This window comes from Monopterus albus, unplaced genomic scaffold, assembly GCF_001952655.1.
Source record: "Monopterus albus unplaced genomic scaffold, M_albus_1.0 scaffold106.1, whole genome shotgun sequence".
NCBI classification, from domain to species: Eukaryota; Metazoa; Chordata; class Actinopteri; order Synbranchiformes; family Synbranchidae; genus Monopterus; species Monopterus albus.
The window spans coordinates 1808665-1827574 of record NW_018127986.1 but is presented as its reverse complement, the minus strand read 5'-3'; the positions used below and the strand labels follow the sequence as shown (position 1 = coordinate 1827574).

Sequence of the window (18910 nt, the reverse complement as noted above, 5' to 3'; positions counted from 1 at the left end):
CAGGAAGGTGGTGATGGGGGGTTGATACAGGTGCATAGAGGCTCCAGGGGCCTAGAGGGTGTATAGGTCCTGGCACAGCAGAGGGGTGGCTGTGGCCCTCTGTGTACACACCAACTGGTAGCAGAGGAGTAGTCAGCAGCGCCCAGCTGGGGGAGAGGAGAGGACAGACAAGGCCTGAGAGCTGACAGAGAGTTACACAATATAGCCTGTCCCACATGGAAAAGTGACCAGTGTAGATGTTCAGGCTATAATTAACCAAAATGGAATTAATAAAAGGACGGATGAGACGTCTGTGAATTGAACAGGCTCAAAGGGCTTTGTAAAAAAAATCACTGTTGTCCTGACAAAAGGAAACAGAGTGGCTTTACAAAAAATTTTATAAGAAAAAATACAAAAATTATTCAGTACTGGGATTTTATTTTTAATACCAAAGGACTAAATAGCAACACTAGCGCCCCCATCAGGCTGTGATGTTAATTACACATCTGAGTACAAACAGTCGCTGGATAAAAAAATGCAGTAACAACTTTGCTCTTTTTATCCGTCTGTTGGACCTGAATGCTTTTTGTTTGGCATGGGGGCCGTGCCAGAGGACGATGCTAATTCATGTTAACATGACAACTACTGGATGTTGAGATGGGTCGCGTGTAAATGAACATTTACAGGTCTGTCTAACACAGGGATCACTGAGTGTGTAGCATACAGGTATATGTATTGTATGACTTACTGTTACAGTAATAAACTAGCATTTAACACTTTACCAAACTAATAGCAATAAAGTAAAAGTGTGTTTGAGCTGGCAAAGCAAGGCTGTAGCCCTGTTTGACCCCTGCCCAGTAGTAAGTGGAAAAAATTGGAGCCAGGAATTCAGTCAAGAGTTTCAGAGGCAGGACTCATCTTATGGGTATCATTTAATACAGTGAACAGTATATTTCATTGTCACTCTAAGTGCTGGACCGACAGTAATAGTGAAAGGAAACCTGTTTGTCTCATTCTAAGTGAAGGACCAGGACTCGGGTAGTTCACTTAATGAAGTCAACAGCATAGACAGATCAACATAAGATGTACACACAGAGAAACTATGCTCTGCAGGTGGTGCATAGAATGGCTGACAGGAGCCCTTGATGTACTCCCCAAACATCTTCTAATCTTCAAACCTATTGCGGCAACCTTTGATTCCATATAGAAGTTAACACTAAGCTCCAGACCAAGATGCAAAACAACTCTGATGAACAGCAAGTGAAGAAGTCATGTCTCAAGTACTCCTAAAATCTTATGTAACCATGTCAACCTATAGATCACATTTTGTTGGTTTAGGCAACAGTTAGACAGTGAATGTGCTGCGATGCAGTTGTATAGATCCTATCCAATCACTGTAGTTTTAAGCAATGAATTACAGATAAATATAACAAAAATGAAGTGTGCTAATTCTCTGTTTGTGCTCCTTTTACTCCACTAGAGATCAGACACTAAACACTCACCAGAGAAACACAAAAAGGTAATTTTATGCTAACAAAAAATTGGAAGACAACCGCTTGATGTGGCTAAATCAGACTGATGATGCCTCGTATCAGGTGGTATTCATTCAAGCATTCATTTTGGCACAGATCAAGGACTGTGGGTTGTGTCCCCATCACACTTGAGGATAGGTCAAAGAATGAATACAGCCACCAAAAACTTCAACTTACAGTACACACACAGTGATGTTTACTTTTTTGTTTTGAAATATTTGAAGACATAATAGAATTCATAATAATGTATACTAATTGATGTAAATGTAGCAGGAAAGATAGATGGACAGATGGATAGAATGGGTGAGAGTCAGTTTAGAGAAGGGTGACACTATGGTAATGGCCCATGATTTGTTAAATGAAGTAAACGATGCATTCAATCTCTAAAAACTGTTTCTAACAATGTAAGGAGCTTCCTAGTGTGTACTGTTCTTATTTCATGCCTGCACTAATTTAATACCTACTAATTAATACCATGTAGGAGGTTTTATGTTTGACAGTGGACCAAGCTTTAGTCTGAAATGAAACTGGAAACTGATTAAATGGGGCACTTTCTGTCCATTCAGCAGCCCAGTCAAACATGACTGGTGTGTGGTAACACTGGCTGAATATGTTTCAAACCCCTGAGGGGCTTTAGGGCGATTAGCATGCATCAGTCCTAAAAATGGGGGTGTGATTGGTGTAATGTGGACAGGATGGGTTGATAATGAGAGCAAGTAATGAGTTTTGGTGCTTTAACTTGCTTTAAAACTAATAAAGATCTCTGACCATGTTCATTACGACACATTTTCTACCTAATTAAGTTTGAATAAAGAATGACAGCCTACATCTTTGGCCAATTCTTTTTAGGTCTTTTTAGCTTTGTTGACCAGTCCATATTTTGTGTTTGTTTTTTGGTCCCAATGTAGGATTTTTACTGTGCCAAACACATTTTAGCAGCTCCTACACACATTTCTAACACTGGCTGTCCATAGTGGCCTCTAAGCCAGGGCTCTATCCAGACCTACAGGTTACTGAGTCTGAATCAAAGCACCAGACCCGCTATGTTTCTTTTCCTGTGTAGGGTGGAGGTTAAGTTTGTGCAGGCTTGGTGAGTGCAGTGAGGGGGGGCTTTCTCACACAAGATGGAGGAAGAAGGGACAAAGGTAGTATTCATTGGCCCAGGAATGAAAAACTTTTTCTCCTGAAAACACAGAAGCTATAACCGGCACAGGTAGTGCAGAGAGGCCACAGGTTAGCATGCAGTCCTCTTGAGACATGCAAAGGACACTACCAGAATGTAGTGAGGCCTTATTTATTTGGTAATAGAGATATCATCATGTCACCTCCTAGTGTCTGCTTGGGAAGTGATACTACACAGGCTTTAGGCATGAGAAAGGCAGAACTGGAATGTTTAGCATGTGTGCTTGTGGGTTATAATCAGGATCCTTGACTGTGTGTTATTCCTTGAAAGAAGCAGGAGGGAAAAAATCAAAAAGTTAGACAAAAGACTCAAAATTTCACTTGATTCCCTACTATTTTCCAAATGCTCCATCACAGTCAGTCATTAGTTTTACTCAGGAGTAAAAGTCATGGTGTTCAGCCATGAGACAGCAGCTAAAGACAGGAAGCCAGACTTCAAACTAAAAAAAAAAACACACAAATACTACAAGGGAAAAAGTGTGTTTGAAGCAGCAGGACACATCCTCTGGAGATGAAAGATCTCAGACACAACAAAACAACAGAGCTGCAGAGCAGAGACTGACCCGAGGACAAAGTCATTGGAGTGAGTGCGCCACCTAGAGGCGAAGGCAGTAAGGTTTGAGCATGTGAGTGAGGACACCCACCATGAGGTGTCGCCATCTGTGAACAGTAGAAAGAATCCTCTGGTGACACCCTGACTTCTCACCTAGTTCTCTTATTTACCAGACTGGGTTTGATCATTGCTACCACTCCATGTTTGTAATAAATCACTAATAACAGATTAAATGTAACTAATGACAGATAATTCCTGCTGTGACTCACCAAGTGAACGTCACACTGGAGCACATACATGTGGATCATGAAATATACTGTATATTGTTCCTCAAAACTAATAGTAAAAATTATTATTACTATTACTACTGTCATCATTATTAACATTATCATAAAAATAGCATTGTTATTCTTGGGAGAGGTAGTAGTATTTATTCTGCTACAACAAAGGTTTTGCAAAAGTAATCTACTTCAGTGTTGCAGAAGACAGAAACATTACATAATTATATATATATACACACATATAATTAAGGAAATATAAGGAAGTAGACAAAATTAACAGTAACACCAATATAATTCTAGGAACTGCTGAATTTCTGCTAACAGTCAACAAACCTGTTTGTTTATAGGCATACATTCACTGGTTCAAGGCCAGTTTATGTTAAATGATGCAAATCTGAAGGATAAAATTTGTTTCCTTCAAGTTTAAACTAAATATCAATATCGTCTATATCGTCACTGCAGTACTGTTTTTTTCAATGCAATATATTGGAAGTTTACACTCATACAGAAATGTTTTTGAAAGAAAAGGCCTTGGAGACTAAACTCCATGTAGTAATATTATTTCAGTATGAAAATGATTTTTCTCCCTTTAAACAAATAGCTGCAGTAGACCATATGTGGTTGGCTAAATGAAAAGCCAGTGTTGTGTCAAGGTCTGTCATCAGTTGACATGTTTCCCCATACTTTTAACCTGAACCTAACCTTATTCCAACCAGTGATCTTCTGACCCCCAAGCTTGTCCTGGGGTAAACACTATTCTAACAGGGTGGAACCACTGGGTGAGACCTGTTTGGCTCCAGTAGTGACTGGTTGTGACCCCACCTTCTGAACCAACATGCTGTCTGTTCCACAGCTCCACCCCCAAACAACTGCCTGTACTTGACCCAGTGAGATAGCAGCTGCTATTAAAGCTCTGAGGATCAAGGAGGAGTGGTCTCAAAAGTCGCTCTAAATCAACTACTAGAGGAGAAAAGCTTGTTTGAATCATTAATTATTGGGCATCACTTACTACAATGCATTGCCTGAGAAGCCTGAAGCCGACTAACCTGGGAAACTTGCAGCTGTTTAAAAATGCATTGGTCTCTGGCAGAGTTGGAGCTGACGTTATTTCGTCCAGGACACAGCAGCCTGTTCCCCTGCCCTGCTGGGCCGCAGCATCCCCCCACACCCACAGAGCCTTTCACCTCCACAGGGATGATGATGTGGACCAAGGATACTCCACGTCCACGTAGGTCACAGTATTATTATCATTATTCGGATTATTATCACAATATTATTCATTATTGTAGTGTATAATTTTCAAACAATATTCCCACATCACAACTGCTGTTGGATGCATCTAGTTGTCTGGTTGATGTGCCGTAAAATACCTAGCCTACAGCATCTGCAGAGACCAGCACTGTTATTAATTTAAAATAAAGGTTTCACATTTTGTGGGAGATATTTTTCACACAATTTTCACTAAAATTATCATTTGAAAATGCAGCCAGGAGAGTATCTTAGCTATTATAGCATAGGCCTCACTATGTGTGTAGATTACAATAAAAAGATACTACTGACGTAAACTCTTAGTGAAGTTTGTTTTTATTAGTTTACATAAATTAAAGATTTAAGAACACTGAATTCGCTGTTAGCGGTCCCTGTTTGCTATTTACCATTGGATGTCGTGACAGCTGGCACTGGATTACTTTGATACTGAAGAAAACTTTAAAAAGTAATTAACCTCAGAAGAGTTTCTGCACTGATAAGGTGTGACCCCTTTCTGACCTAAGTAGGTTTATATCTGGTTATGTGTGATGGTCACAGGAGATACAGTATATTTGGAAAAACTGAGTTATGAGTTATGGTTTTAAAGTGGCCAGCCCCGTGCATCATTGTTGCTTCTGCAACTGTTGATCATGTTTAAGAGGAGCAAACTACAATATCAAACTCTTCATGTAACACTGACATCAGCTGTAGATTTTCTGATTTAGTTGGTTAACAAACACACAAATAACAGAGCAGCATAAAACTTCTAATTTACTTTTGGTAAGAAAGTAGACAAACATATTCCACCCAAAATAATAAAGTACATTAGTCACAGGCTTACATTTTATAGCATGGAGCAGTTACAAGCACACACATCTACCTGTAGATTGCATTTGGCATTCCATTCTACTATTTTACACTTGTATTTTAAACATTTTTCAACTCTTGTTGAAAAATAATCATTTTATTAACATTAAAATTAACAAGAATAATAATATCTCAGAATATGTGTTTGTATATTTAAAGTGGTAGACACAAGCAGTAAAATGGTTAATGTCCAGAAAATGTATTGTATAGAAATTCTTTATTTGTATGATTGTATTTTGTGTACATGTAGTCATGACATAGAGATCATAGCTTCCCTCATTCACACATTTTATATAATAGCTGGACCATTTTTTGTACTGGCTATAGTACTGATATAAGCATCGATCCACTGCTCAAGGTTTTGAACTGACACATTGGACCCTGACCGTGTTAGAAGCTCATAATGTGTGTATGTTGTTTGTTTTGGCAGAGGCAGGTTAAGCTCCAACATGGAGGACCTACTTTTCTACACCATCACTGAGGGCAAAGAGATGATCTCCATCTCCCACTTTATCTCTGTGAGTCAACAGCACATTCACACTTCCTCTGTCACACCACACACTTTGTGTGTGAACATACAACTTACATTATTTTTCTTAAACACGCCATTGACACAGCAGCTCACAAAAGGGATCCAGAATGTCTCCAGATGGATGCAGTGTCAAGTTTAAAAGGCCTTTACTGTTTCTAGTGAAACATAAATAATTATAGTAAGTGTGATCACGGTATCTCGTACATAGTACCCTGGCATACTATAATAATCTGCTGATTATTTCCTTAATTAACTGATAGACATCATAATTTTTTGAAAAAGGTTCATCATAGCTTCTCAAATGCCACATTTACTCATGTGAATTGGTTCTTTGTCTGATCAACAGTCCAGAACCCAAAGATATTCAGTTTACCATCATAGAAGAGTAGGAAAACCAGCAAATTGTCATATTTGTGAAGATACAACCAGCAAATTTTGGCCAGGTTTGTTTATTAATAAGAAGCCTGCAGCCATGTGCAAATCAGATGACTCAAAAAACCTTTGGAGCCCCTATGGTCAGGAGGGTGTGCACATGGTGTCCTCAAAATAGATGAACATGGTTCATGCAGTGATTGTGGGAGGGACCCCAGTGATCTGGTTGAGGCCTGTATTTCCTCTTCAGTCTAGTAGGTTGACGCCCCATGAGCTTTGGGAATATGATATCCTGCTAACTGACATTACATAAACACTGCTGTGCATGACTCTGTTTTTGACTAAGTCCCTGTGACTTATGACTCCCTCCCTTCCTACCTATTGTATTAATCTACTAAAACTGACCTCATTTCTCTTCTCTCCAGGTGTTGAAAAAAACAGGTTTGTTGATGTCTGACCCTCGGCTACATGACTGTGTCAGTCAAATGCGACAATACACACGTGACTCGATCGGGCCGGTCATGATGGACAAGAAGCTCTTTAGAAGGTGAGAAAGGTTTAGTGGAAAGTATTCAGCTTTTAACTTTAAGAACACTTTTCTTAAATAAATTCTGGGTTTATATTGCTGCTGCATAACCAGTTTTACAGTATGTGGTGTTAATTTTAAATGTTCAAATCATTTTTTGTTTTTTAGTTTAGTTTTAGTTTAGTGAAAACTGCAGATTCATCTGAGGATGTTTCCAAAGACAGTCACAAGAAATAGAATGGGTGCAGAAGGTTACACACAAGGTTAGATTAGGGTTTTGTGGTTACGTAATTTAGGCTATATCTGTGGTCAGCACTATTTGAGTCCAATAAGTGACTGACAGAGAGTGTGTTTTATGGCTAACAGCTGCTACTAACCAAATTCTGACACATGCCAAGGGAAGGTGCAGGAAGACACATGGGGCTCTGGGGTTGTTAATGAAAGGGCATCATCCTGGTTGTGGTCCAGACGGTAGTATGCTCCATGTAGACTGCTGTCCAATACCCTAAATACCAAAAGGTCACTCAGGGTCATCTTCTGGCCTTAAATAGTAGAGGGTCACACAGTCTGATTATCTTCATCAAGCTAAACTCTCTGACTTTGTATGTTTGCTCATGGCTGAAGTTATCCATTCCTGACAAACACTCAGGAGCTCACTATAAATATGCTACTGGAAATAGAGTCAGCTATCATCAATTTTGGAAGTGACCCATATAAATTATGCAGGCTCTCTCCACTTTCACCCCGGGTGTCCTAAATTGTCACGCTAGGATCGCCTTGGATCACTGAGGCTGCAGGTCAGCTATTTTAGGTCAGGCCAGCTGCAAGAGAATGTGCATATCTTTCCTTGAAAGCATACACTACTGCTGACCACTTACAGCAATAACTGCTGTATAAGCAGGTGTGTTTGTTTACCCTATTAGCTGGGTGTTTACTATCCTTGTGCTCAGAATAGAAATTGATTAGTGTTTCATTTATATAAATATTTCTCAGGCAGAGCCTTTATCAGTAGGGGTTGAGTCAAAGAAGCAAAAATGAGAAGATGGAGCAGTAAGACCAGAGGCTCATATTATAAAACCTGGTGTTCTTGCTAACTGAAAATTGCTCTTGAGCCATAAAATTATAACTCAGTGTTATCTAGTTAACATAGCTGTTAGTTTATTTAGGTCAGATTAGCGTGCAACTATCTCTGTTAGCAAGTCTGCTAACTGTACAACTCTCTGAATGCTATGGTTGTTGAATTCCTGAATAAAATCAGTCTGTACTATTTATATCAGTAGATTATAATCAGATTTAGTCTTTGGCATTCACATGTGAATTAGAGCTAGTGCTTGAACTGTGGCTGTTTGGTTAACTTACTCCTGAACAGGCCACATTGTGCCCACATCAGACCAGATAAGATGAGGAAAATGAGAAAATATGCTTTTCTTTTTATTTTATCTATTAATTTGGATTAAACCATTGTTTATAAGAGTCTCAAAAAAGCTAATCCTCTGCCCCCAGTGCAGCTCTGAACCAGAGGAATCATAATTTACAAAGGTTTTCTGGCTCCTGCAGTTTCTTATAAATCATAAATCCAACACTAATTGGACTGTTTTATGTGTGTTATCATGACATCAGTTCAATCATGTGTCCTTTTGTAGTTGTGTAGGAAACAACATCATGCTGCTCACCAAGGCTTTCAGAAAAAAGTTTATCATTCCCGACTTTGAAGAGTTTGCCCAGCAGATTAATAAGCTGTATTACAGTGCACAGCAGCAGAAGGGAGGAATAGTAAGTGACACACATACCGATTCTGTGTTCTCTTATCCATTGTAGTCCACTCAAATCTCCATGTTTTTGCAGGTAGCTGATTACATTCCTCAGCTGGCTAAGTCCAGCCCTGATCTCTGGGGTGTATCTCTGTGCACAATCGATGGACAGAGGTACCATAACATCTTTACTTTAATGCACGTTTCCATTCTGAAATCCTCCATCATGTGTACCACCTCATTTAACAAACCTCCTTATTTGTTTGTTTTGATTTTGTTTTGGGTCTCCATTTAATCTCATGTGATACAGGCACTCTATAGGTGCCACCAAGGTTCCCTTCTGTCTGCAGTCATGTGTGAAACCCCTGGAGTATGCCATCGCTGTGCACGAGCTCAGCAGTGAGCACGTTCACCGCTTTGTGGGCAAAGAACCCAGTGGATTCAAGTTCAACAAACTGTCACTAAATGAGAAAGGTAGGTAATTAGTGTTATCAGCACCATTTATCATCTCTACACAAGAGAAGGCTGAAACGCTAAGTACCTAAGATAAATACTAACTTTGTAAATAGCAAAACTACCATAAAAACACCTCCCCTCATTTTGTTATTGAGAAAACATGTGGGCAATGTTGTGATGAAGTGCAAAAATAAGCCATCATGTCACAAGAAAATATTTTCCAGATGGACTTTTAGACAGACTGTGTGCCATTACCTCATATGGGACTGAACTGTATGTGTTCAGTTTAATAACTGATGCCACCCCCCATGAAATATGCCTTCTAATCTCAACAGTTTATTGCTCTTGTGGTTAGGGGCAAATCAGTGACAAACATGCTCTTGTGTCTTCTACAGATAAACCACACAACCCGATGGTGAATGCCGGAGCTATTGTTATCAGCTCTTTAATTAAGGTAAAAGCTTAAAGGTTGTCTGCACTGATGGAGATATGATAGTAGATGTTTTCTTAATTTTGAATATGCACACAAAACACATACACAGTTATTTGTCATCAATGAGGGTATCAGGGCAAGACAAAGAGTAGCATCTCAGAAAGCAGCCTTTCATGACGCACTGCCATTATTTGCTGTCTGAGTGTAAGCAGTGCTAGCAAATCGCTATTGTGAAATTTGCTCTGGTCCAGAAGGAAGCAGGGTCTGTGGTGCTTTCACATTTCTAAAAATGCTGTATTTCTTTGGTTTTGAAAATAACATATATTATGGTTTTGAGTTCACCGTTAGACTGGGTTCAAGTCAGACTGAATCTGTCGATTAGGTTGTATTAGTCACAATCAAAAATGGCAGAAAAAAAAACAATTTTTCTCAAATCTCTTTAAAAATAAATAAGCAAACTCCCTCCTGGAGTATGACATCAGCAACAGCTATCTCGTATTTAATTGCTCATCTATTGGCAGGTCACTCGATGCCCACAGCAGCTGGACTATGGTCATAAGCGTCTGACTGACCAGCTGTCAAACTTATCTGTGAGCTTTGGCCTTAGTGGAAAATGTGGGACATGGGTTTTGGCCATATATGGGTCTCTGCTAAGTTTTCCTGAAGTTTCACAGCTGACTACAGAGATACTTGGGTCCTCTTATCATATGTGGGTCAGTGAGGGAGGGACCCTCTGCGTGGAGCTGACAGCAGGGGGGTGTGTGTACTTCTAGCCAATTACAGCCCTGAGAACAGAAGGTGTGTTAGTCATGTTGCTCGTGCATGTGTGCAGAGAGGGGCAATCGTGTATGAAAGCAATGTGTATGCTATATTTACATCTTATATTATGCCCAGGACTTTATACACTTTAAGAGCTTCATATTTTATGCACAGAAGAAGATGAACTGCAAAGTCGATAAAAGCCACATGAATATTGTGTCTTTTATTGATTTGTGTAATATATATTCAACTCACAGTGATATTTAATATAACCATTACTCTTTATAGGTAGAGTAATTCAATTCATTGTGAATATGACTCCTGCTTGGCCTTCACACCTTGGTGATGATACATAAGCAGTATGTGAAATTTAAGCACAGCAGATCCCAGATCACAGGGAGCACATTTCCATGTGAACTCATAGGCCAGTCATACCCAGAAGGCCCACCTCAAATCCATAAAGTCTGTTGTATATTGTACATAACCTTACATATCTTACTGTAAATATCAATTGTACATATCTATCGGTAAATTAGTACTGACTGGACAAACTGTAGAGAGTGTGCACTACTGTTATTGCACTTCTGGTTGGATGCTAAACTGTATTTCGTTGCCTTGTACCTTTACACGTGTAATGACAATCAAGTTGAATCTAATCTAATCTAATCTCAGACTGGATGCACAACTATGCTTTAGTGTCAAGGTTTTCAAACACTACCATATGTAGGGAATGACTGGCTCTTTGCATACTTACACTGGCAACAGAAAATGACTTGTCCCCCCTCTGTTGACAGCCTCATTCAAATAAGGCAGAGAGGTTTGACTATGTAAGTAAATGCTTTTCATTTTCAAACTTATTTTTGATTCCCCTTGTTGGTCTGGTCTCCTAATGTTAATACAATGTTATTGTAGGTGATGGAGTTCTTGAAACGCATGGCTGGTGCAGAGTATGTGGGGTTCAGCAATGCAACGTGAGTACTGCACTTGGAAATGACTTGTTCTCTGACACACGGAATGTAGCTTTCTCATATGTGTCTGATTCTTGCAGTTTTCAGTCAGAGAGGGAGACTGGCGATAGAAATTTTGCAATTGGTTATTACCTCAAAGAGAAAAAGGTGAGCTCTTTTTGGTGGTTTGTGTTAAATTACAAGCACTTCAAGTACTTATTCAGTGCTCAGGTTTTCAGAAGAACCGAATAGCCTCAGTGTACACCGACTCTGATTGTAGGCTGTTGCCCTTGCAGTGCTTTCCTGGCAATGCAGATATGATTGGGGCCCTTGACTTCTACTTTCAGGTGAGTTGTTTGTCTTCCACAGTGTGTTATTTGGTTTGTGCAACTTTTAAGTAATATATTGACATCTGCAAAACACATTTATTTATGCATATCAAAAGTTAACTGAAAAGCCTGATAGACTGGTTGTTACAAAAATAAATCTGAATCTACAGTCAGTAGCCAGGTAGTTTAGCTCGGCCTATGCTTGCTCTGGTTGTTTGGCAACCGCACGGTGACAACAGGAAGTCGTTGCACCCAGCCATGAATCATAGCCATAAAACCACAGCTGCTTCATTTTACATGCTGGATTTTGGACAGATTGAAATATAACTTCTTACGTTTTCTGTCAAATGTGCACATCATCTGGCTGCACTCTGGGCCAGTCACTGCTCTGATGAAGTTTTAATGTTCACTGGAAATGTTTATGCTAAATGTATGCTTTTGTAATGTTTGTGCTTTATGCTACTCTACTCTACTTTCGGCTGTTCCCGTTAGGGGTTGGCACAGCAAATCCAATTCGCACGACTAAATTTGGCACGTTTTTACACCGGATGCCCTTCCTGACACAACCCTCTCTATTTATCCGGGCTTGGGACCGGCACAGAAGTCACTGACGAAACCCCCATGGCTAGATACACACTCACACCTGGGGGAATTTAGAGTCTCCAATCAACCTAAGCTGCATGTCTTTGGACTGTGGGAGGAAGCCGAAGTACCTAAGATATTCAGCTGCAGCTGTGGCTTCATATTTACTGTATAAATACAAGAGTGGTATCCATTTAATTATCTAACCCTCAGCAATGAAGCAAACAATTTTGTTTATTTCCCAGATGTCAAACTATTGCTTCAGAATTTCTTTAGGTCAAAAGTCTGTTTTGTTTTTTTCAGTTGTGCTCCATTGAGGTGACCTGTGAGTCAGCAAGTGTCATGGCTGCCACATTGGCCAATGGAGGTATTTGTCCGATCACAGGTGAGCTTGTGCTGAGCGATGAAGCAGTGCGCAACACCCTGAGTCTCATGCATTCCTGTGGCATGTACGACTTCTCCGGACAGTTTGCTTTCCATGTGAGTAACCCAGAAGTCAACAGTCTGTGTAAAGTGTGTTAGCCAGTCATGAAGTGTTGAAGCCCGACCGCTGACATTTCTTTTGCTCCCCGTTTAGGTGGGCTTGCCTGCTAAATCTGGTGTTTCAGGTGCTGTACTGCTGGTGGTCCCCAACGTCATGGGTATGATATGTTGGTCCCCACCGTTAGATCGGCTTGGGAACAGCGTACGTGGTATTCACTTCTGTCAGGTATGCAGTCACCATCATAGTTGTGTCACTTTGCCTTTATCTTCTATTTGCTTCAAATATTCCATCTTACTCATCGTCTGATTACCTAGGAGTTGGTGTCTTACTTTAACTTCCACAATTATGACAACCTGAGGCACTTCACTAAGAAACACGACCCAAGAAGAAGGTCGGATGATGATCCAGTGAGTTAGATGCTCAGATGAAACACAGCTGGGGGGTGATAATGCAGAAACATTTTTATGCGAAATGATTTTTAAAACTGATCACTGTCATACAGTAAGTTTTCCTTTTGATCCTTTAGAACAAGTCAGTGGTCAGCCTGATGTTTGCAGCCTACAGTGGTGACGTGTCTGCTCTGAGGAGGTCGGTAACAACAGAAACCAGAACAAGGGACAACATTTGATAATGATGCAATCTAAAAGGAACAGTTTGACATTTTGGGAAATTGGCGTATTTGCTTACATTAATCACATGGTAGTGATCTCCTCATCTAACTCCTGGCAAGAATATGAACAAGTATATTTCCTTGAACTATTCCTTTAGGAGCTCAGTCATTACTTTTCAAAACATATCTGCTTTCATATTAACAAGGTGTTTATTCGTGTTTTTGCAGGAGGTACTCCCCAGTTTCTGACAGTTTACCTCACTTGAATTAACCTTTCCATGTATACTCCCCTTCCTCTCCTCTGCTCCTTTGTTGATCCCTCCAGGTTTGCCCTTTCAGCTGTGAACATGGACCAGACAGACTACGACTCTCGCACAGCGCTCCACGTTGCTGCTGCTGAAGGTGAAACCTCATTATAAGTTAATCCATTCTGCAGTAACCTCAGCTCTGATATTCACCTAAGAGCAAATGAAGTATGACATTTGCATTGCTATGTTTTGGGCTGGTCTGGAAGTTTGATCACCTGGAGAAGGATGACTTGCCTGTTCTTGCTTTGATGATGAATTCATCACTTGTTTTCTTTCAGGTCATGTAGAAACTGTAATCTTCCTGACTCAAGTATGTAAAGTGAATCCACACATGAAAGACAGGTATGGATTTTAAACATAAACTCGTTTATCTGGTATTGGATTAAACATGGTAGAAAATGTGTCCATCTCCTTATTACTAACTGTAACAAGCCACTGTCATTTTACACTATCAGATGGGGGAACACACCCCTAGATGACGCCATGCAGTTTGGCCATGGTGCTATTGTTTCAGTCCTGCAAGAGTACCAGAGTGTATACCACGACAGCAACTCGGCATGTGACACAGAGGAGCAGAAGACCACAATGGATAACTTGAAGAGCATTGTTTAAACCACGAGGAGTTGTAAGGGTTTGTAATTTCATTATGTACCTGAGGACTGAAAGGCTGAATGAAAGAAGTGATGAATGTTTTTATCTTAATTAATGTTGTATAACAATAACATGGGGATAATTTTTATAGCTTTAAAAGCTACAGAGCGCAGGATTAAATTCCCTTCAATGCATCTCTGTAGACTTATGGTTTGGTCACCAGTATAAGGAATCAAAAAAGCATTATATAAAAAGGCAATGTGTTGCTTATGTGGAGAAAAATGATATGAATTTAGGCCATGATTTAGCAACATTAACTGTTTCACTGCTTAGCATCTGGTAGAAAATGCCACCAAGATGTAAATATCTAATATATTTAGCTTATTTATTTTTTTAATATTTAAATGTATTCACCAGTACATAATTTAATATATACCTGTATAAATATTCCTAAAGCTGCTTTATTGATTATTTAACCTTAGCAGGTGATTCAGTTGCATTTTTGCCTTTAATGCTGGAAGAACTGTTTCATTGGAGTTGTTGTTATGAACCGCTGATACCTTGTGTTGATGTGGTTGTTTTTGGTCTTTTTGGAGGAATTACTCTTGCTTCATTAATGTGAGCTTTTTAAAAATGTGTTAACTGTGCGTCAGAGAAACATCTGCGACTCTCAGGGGGCAATGCAGGGAACAAGGCACATTTGCTTTACTCTAGCACAAAATCTGTAGGCAAATTAGTTTGTGCAAATGAGTTTTGCAAACTAGGCACACAGTTGTTGTTAGTGTTACTTTTTCACATAAGGGAAATTCATCTCATCACATTATATTCAGTTTTGTGATTTAAACAGTGAAGTGATTCCTCAGCATGACTTATTAACTTTAATCTGTCACTGTAAATATGTATCATCGTGCTGTAAATAAAAATGTACACAGTTTCAGTGAAGTTATTTATTAAATGAGATAAACAGTATGAATATAAAACTGAAAAAGCTTTTTAACTGCCAGAACACATAGTGTAAAAAAAAGGCAGTTCTTCTCATAAAAAGGAGCCAGACTTGCTTTTCACTTTAGTCAGTCTGAGATGTAATACATGATACACGCAAAAACAGCTTCTGTGGTACGACAGCCTGACGCTGGATGACAAAGTAAAAACTCGTGTTGTTATGAATCAGGATTGTGAACCAACTGGAAAGAAAATTAACCGTCACCTGTGGTTAAGGTGTAAGTGGTTCCAAAGGAAGATATTGCTTTCTTTCCTGCAGTGAAAAGATCATTCTTGTTTATTTCAACCTGGCATATTTGCCATAAATGAGTAAACGCTTAAACCCGATGTTGAGCAGTAGGCAGAGGCAGACTGATTGCTGACAATGTGGCACATTATTATACTAATAATTTTCCACAGAAAAAAAAAAACAAAACAAAAAAACAGGCATACAGTCTTTTATCTTGATGTGCCTGTAGATCAGTGAGTTTTTCCAGCAGCACATCTGGCAGATGCCCAGTGTTTAGGGTAAAGACATGGCTTATCATGCATGCTAATGTTACATATACACACCAGTGCATTCCAGATGTGTGGCTAGCTAACAGCATGACAGTGTTACTTTTTCATGCTAATGCACTTTTAAGCTTAACCCCTGCTGTCACTTAATACATCGGTCATTTCTCTCTACCTGTGGAGCTAGCGTTGTGTATATCCTAATTTAGCATTAACTGCTGCTAGCTGCCTTTTCTCACTTTTCTTTGTGTATCAAAGACGACTTGTATGCAATGCAAGGATGTGCATATAAAACTGCATACACATTCATCTCTCAATAGTAAAGATGTCCAAAGCTGCTTTATTAAATAGTGAAAATGTCCACATACAAGCTCTCATTGGAAATGTGTTAACGACCTCAATGCGGCACATGCACCCTTGAATGTTTGTAAACGAGAAACCCGTCTATATGGTGCCAACTTTACACTCGCCACATCCCATTGCAGAGATTCAGGGAAACGAGGCCTCATGCAAATCTCTACAGCGGAGGTGGTGAGGGTCAAGTCAGCACAAACCTCAGACCCATAATAGTTACACTTATGGGATATATGTCAAGTTGAAATAAACCAGAATTATCCTTTAAAATAATACTTTGATCATTTCTGCCATGGTACTATGACGGACCGCTGCCTGTCACCACCATCACAGTTCCTCCTGCTTCAGGCCTTCAGGTTCCTCCAGATCAGAGTGTGTGAGCAGCTCCCCATCCCAAAGTCCAAACGCAGGGCAGAGGGGAGCTTTGAACTGAGCACCGATGGTGTGAATGATCCTGGGCTTCTCGATGTCCACCAACCCCAGGAAACCTGCTTCATAGTCAAGAAGGATGCCTACGCGGTCCGGCTTACCCACCAGCATCACGGGAACTACCTTATTGCCGGTCATGGCAAACCACTTGCGCTGAGCGTATCCGAACACCCAGGAGGAGCTGTTGGTGCCCACACAGTCGTCTCGGGACATCAGCGCTTCGGCCACACCCAGACGAAATTCTTGAGACTTTTTGACCGTCACCTCCCAATAGTGTCGTCCACTGCTTATCTTCTCATCGGCAAATACGACGGCCCAGTCTCGGAAACGCTCGGGGTTGTCTTGCACGTGGGTGGGGTCCAGGCCCAGCATGCGGTAGATGACGCCAGTGTCTTTCTTGAAGAGGTCCAAACTACTGTGAGCCGTTTGCTCATCGAGCCTGAACTGCAGATCTGTAGAGATGAATTAAAAATAAAAATAGAAAATTATCTTTCCATGATACTTAATATGTAATAACAGTCATCATTACTGTTATGTCCACCTGTGCTTTTCCTGTTGTGACAACTCAAAATGTCTCTGAATCAGATTTGTTTAGGATTGACAAAGACAAGAGTGCAATAATGGCTAGGTGATCAAATCTAGTAAAACAACATGTCAGTTCCAAGATGGACAGAAACACGTTAATCAAACCCAATTAGTGAAGAAGCCGACCTTCCTCTCGAGTTAATAGTTATGTACAGCAGGAAAGCACTGCGTCCTTCGTGAAAACTCAGTAAATGTTCAAGTTTAAGTGAAACCTTTTATTTGCACAACAGAAACTAATGGGACACATTATTGTCATGTCAGTGCATGTCAGTGTCCCAGTTGATAACAAATCCCACTCAACCAGAAATTTACACCTCAGATTGTTAAAAAAACAAACAAAAAACTAAGAAACATCAAAAGAGCTTTATAATTTGAACTCAATGGATGAATGTTGATGAGGACCCATGTAGTCCCAGTTGATAACAAATCCCACTCAGTGGATGAATGTTGATGAGGGCCCATGTAAAGAAAAATAAAAAAGCCACTTTTGAACTGGACAAACTATAAAGTAAAAGTAGCCAATAAATGTCAAACTTTATCTCAACATACAATATAATCCAATGCAATACATCAACATTGGCTTTAGAGAGTATTATAGCTGCACTGGGTGGCTATATTAATCTAATTCAAACCCACATACTCGCATAGTAAATGACATCTGACCCAGTGATGGCCCATGTAGGCCACTTCCACTTGACCATAACATACTGTGGTGTACAACATGGAACAGTGGTCCGAATCAGGCTGCCAGAACAGGACCACATATGGGCCGTAATGTAGCCATGCCTGAGCCAGTCAAACGACCACAGTTGGCCCTGACCTGGTATAAATCACCTCTGAGCTCTGGCATCTGGGCCACATCACTGTGCTATGTGGACCCTCTGGGAAGACACGGAAAAACCGTGTAATGTACAGTAAGTTGCAGGTTCGCTTTGACAGTGTAGAATACAGTTGTTTAGAACGATTTATCGACGTATGCGGTGTTTTAAACAGGCATCGACAAAGTCACCTTAAGTTTTATGAAAGATTAACTCACTGGTCCGTGTAGAAGTGAATATGTAGCATCTCGTCGCTGGCAGACTGACAGCTCGCCTGGATCTGGCTGACAGGGAGGTGACGGTCCGTCCTGCCAGATGACAGAGACGACCTGCAGTAACTAGTACCGCCATATTGCTTCGCCTCCTCCTTCTTCTTCTCTAGTGAATTACGGCAGTTGGCATACTAGTGTTGCATTACTGCCATCTCGTGTCCCTATCCTGCATCACCGTCCCATTAACCTAAATTCTAGAAAAACACCTCTCTTCCTCTTCCACTCGTTCCAAATTCTAATATACTTTTAAAACTTGTATCTACTAACCCTAATTTATGAAACTAAGTAAATATATCTACCCTTTCCCCTGAATATCTCCTGCACTAAATGAGTGTTTTCCTTCTTTTGCTGCTTCCGTTGATACAGTTCAGGTCCTCTACACAACCTTGGTTTATAATTTCTGATGCAATATTGCATTCAGCACATTTAATATTGCAGCTGGTAAAGGTGGAGATCATTTTAACTACCTTATATACTTTGGATTATTGTTGGGTAGTTTGTGAATTTCCCACCAGGGATCAATAAAGTCTTATGATCATACGTGGTTTTGTACAGTAGTTATTCTGATAATGAATTAAACATCAAATAAATGTATAGGAGTAAAAAGTACATTCTTTGCCTTGAAGTAAGTAGCAG

General features: G+C 40.0%; 2 protein-coding genes across 2 annotated transcripts; one reads left to right on the top strand and one right to left on the bottom strand.

Annotated features, from left to right (window-relative positions):
* The first annotated feature begins 4563 nt into the window (after positions 1–4563).
* Positions 4564–14510, top strand: gls2a (glutaminase 2a (liver, mitochondrial)). The gene is made up of 18 exons (XM_020610737.1): positions 4564–4755; positions 6073–6160; positions 6972–7093; positions 8716–8845; positions 8918–8997; positions 9134–9297; positions 9675–9733; positions 11266–11298; positions 11384–11442; positions 11520–11586; positions 11715–11765; positions 12633–12809; positions 12907–13038; positions 13128–13220; positions 13340–13401; positions 13749–13825; positions 14010–14073; positions 14187–14510. The coding sequence occupies exons 2-18, from the start codon at positions 6092–6094 to the stop codon at positions 14341–14343; spliced, it is 1596 nt and encodes a 531-aa protein (XP_020466393.1). The 5' UTR covers positions 4564–4755; positions 6073–6091; the 3' UTR covers positions 14344–14510.
* Positions 14511–15708: 1198 nt separating this feature from the next.
* On the bottom strand, positions 15709–18448 carry spryd4 (SPRY domain containing 4). The gene is made up of 2 exons (XM_020610686.1): positions 18221–18448; positions 15709–17051 (listed from the first exon to the last, which is right to left on the bottom strand). The coding sequence occupies exons 1-2, from the start codon at positions 18351–18353 to the stop codon at positions 16498–16500; spliced, it is 687 nt and encodes a 228-aa protein (XP_020466342.1). The 5' UTR covers positions 18354–18448; the 3' UTR covers positions 15709–16497.
* Positions 18449–18910: the final 462 nt, after the last annotated feature.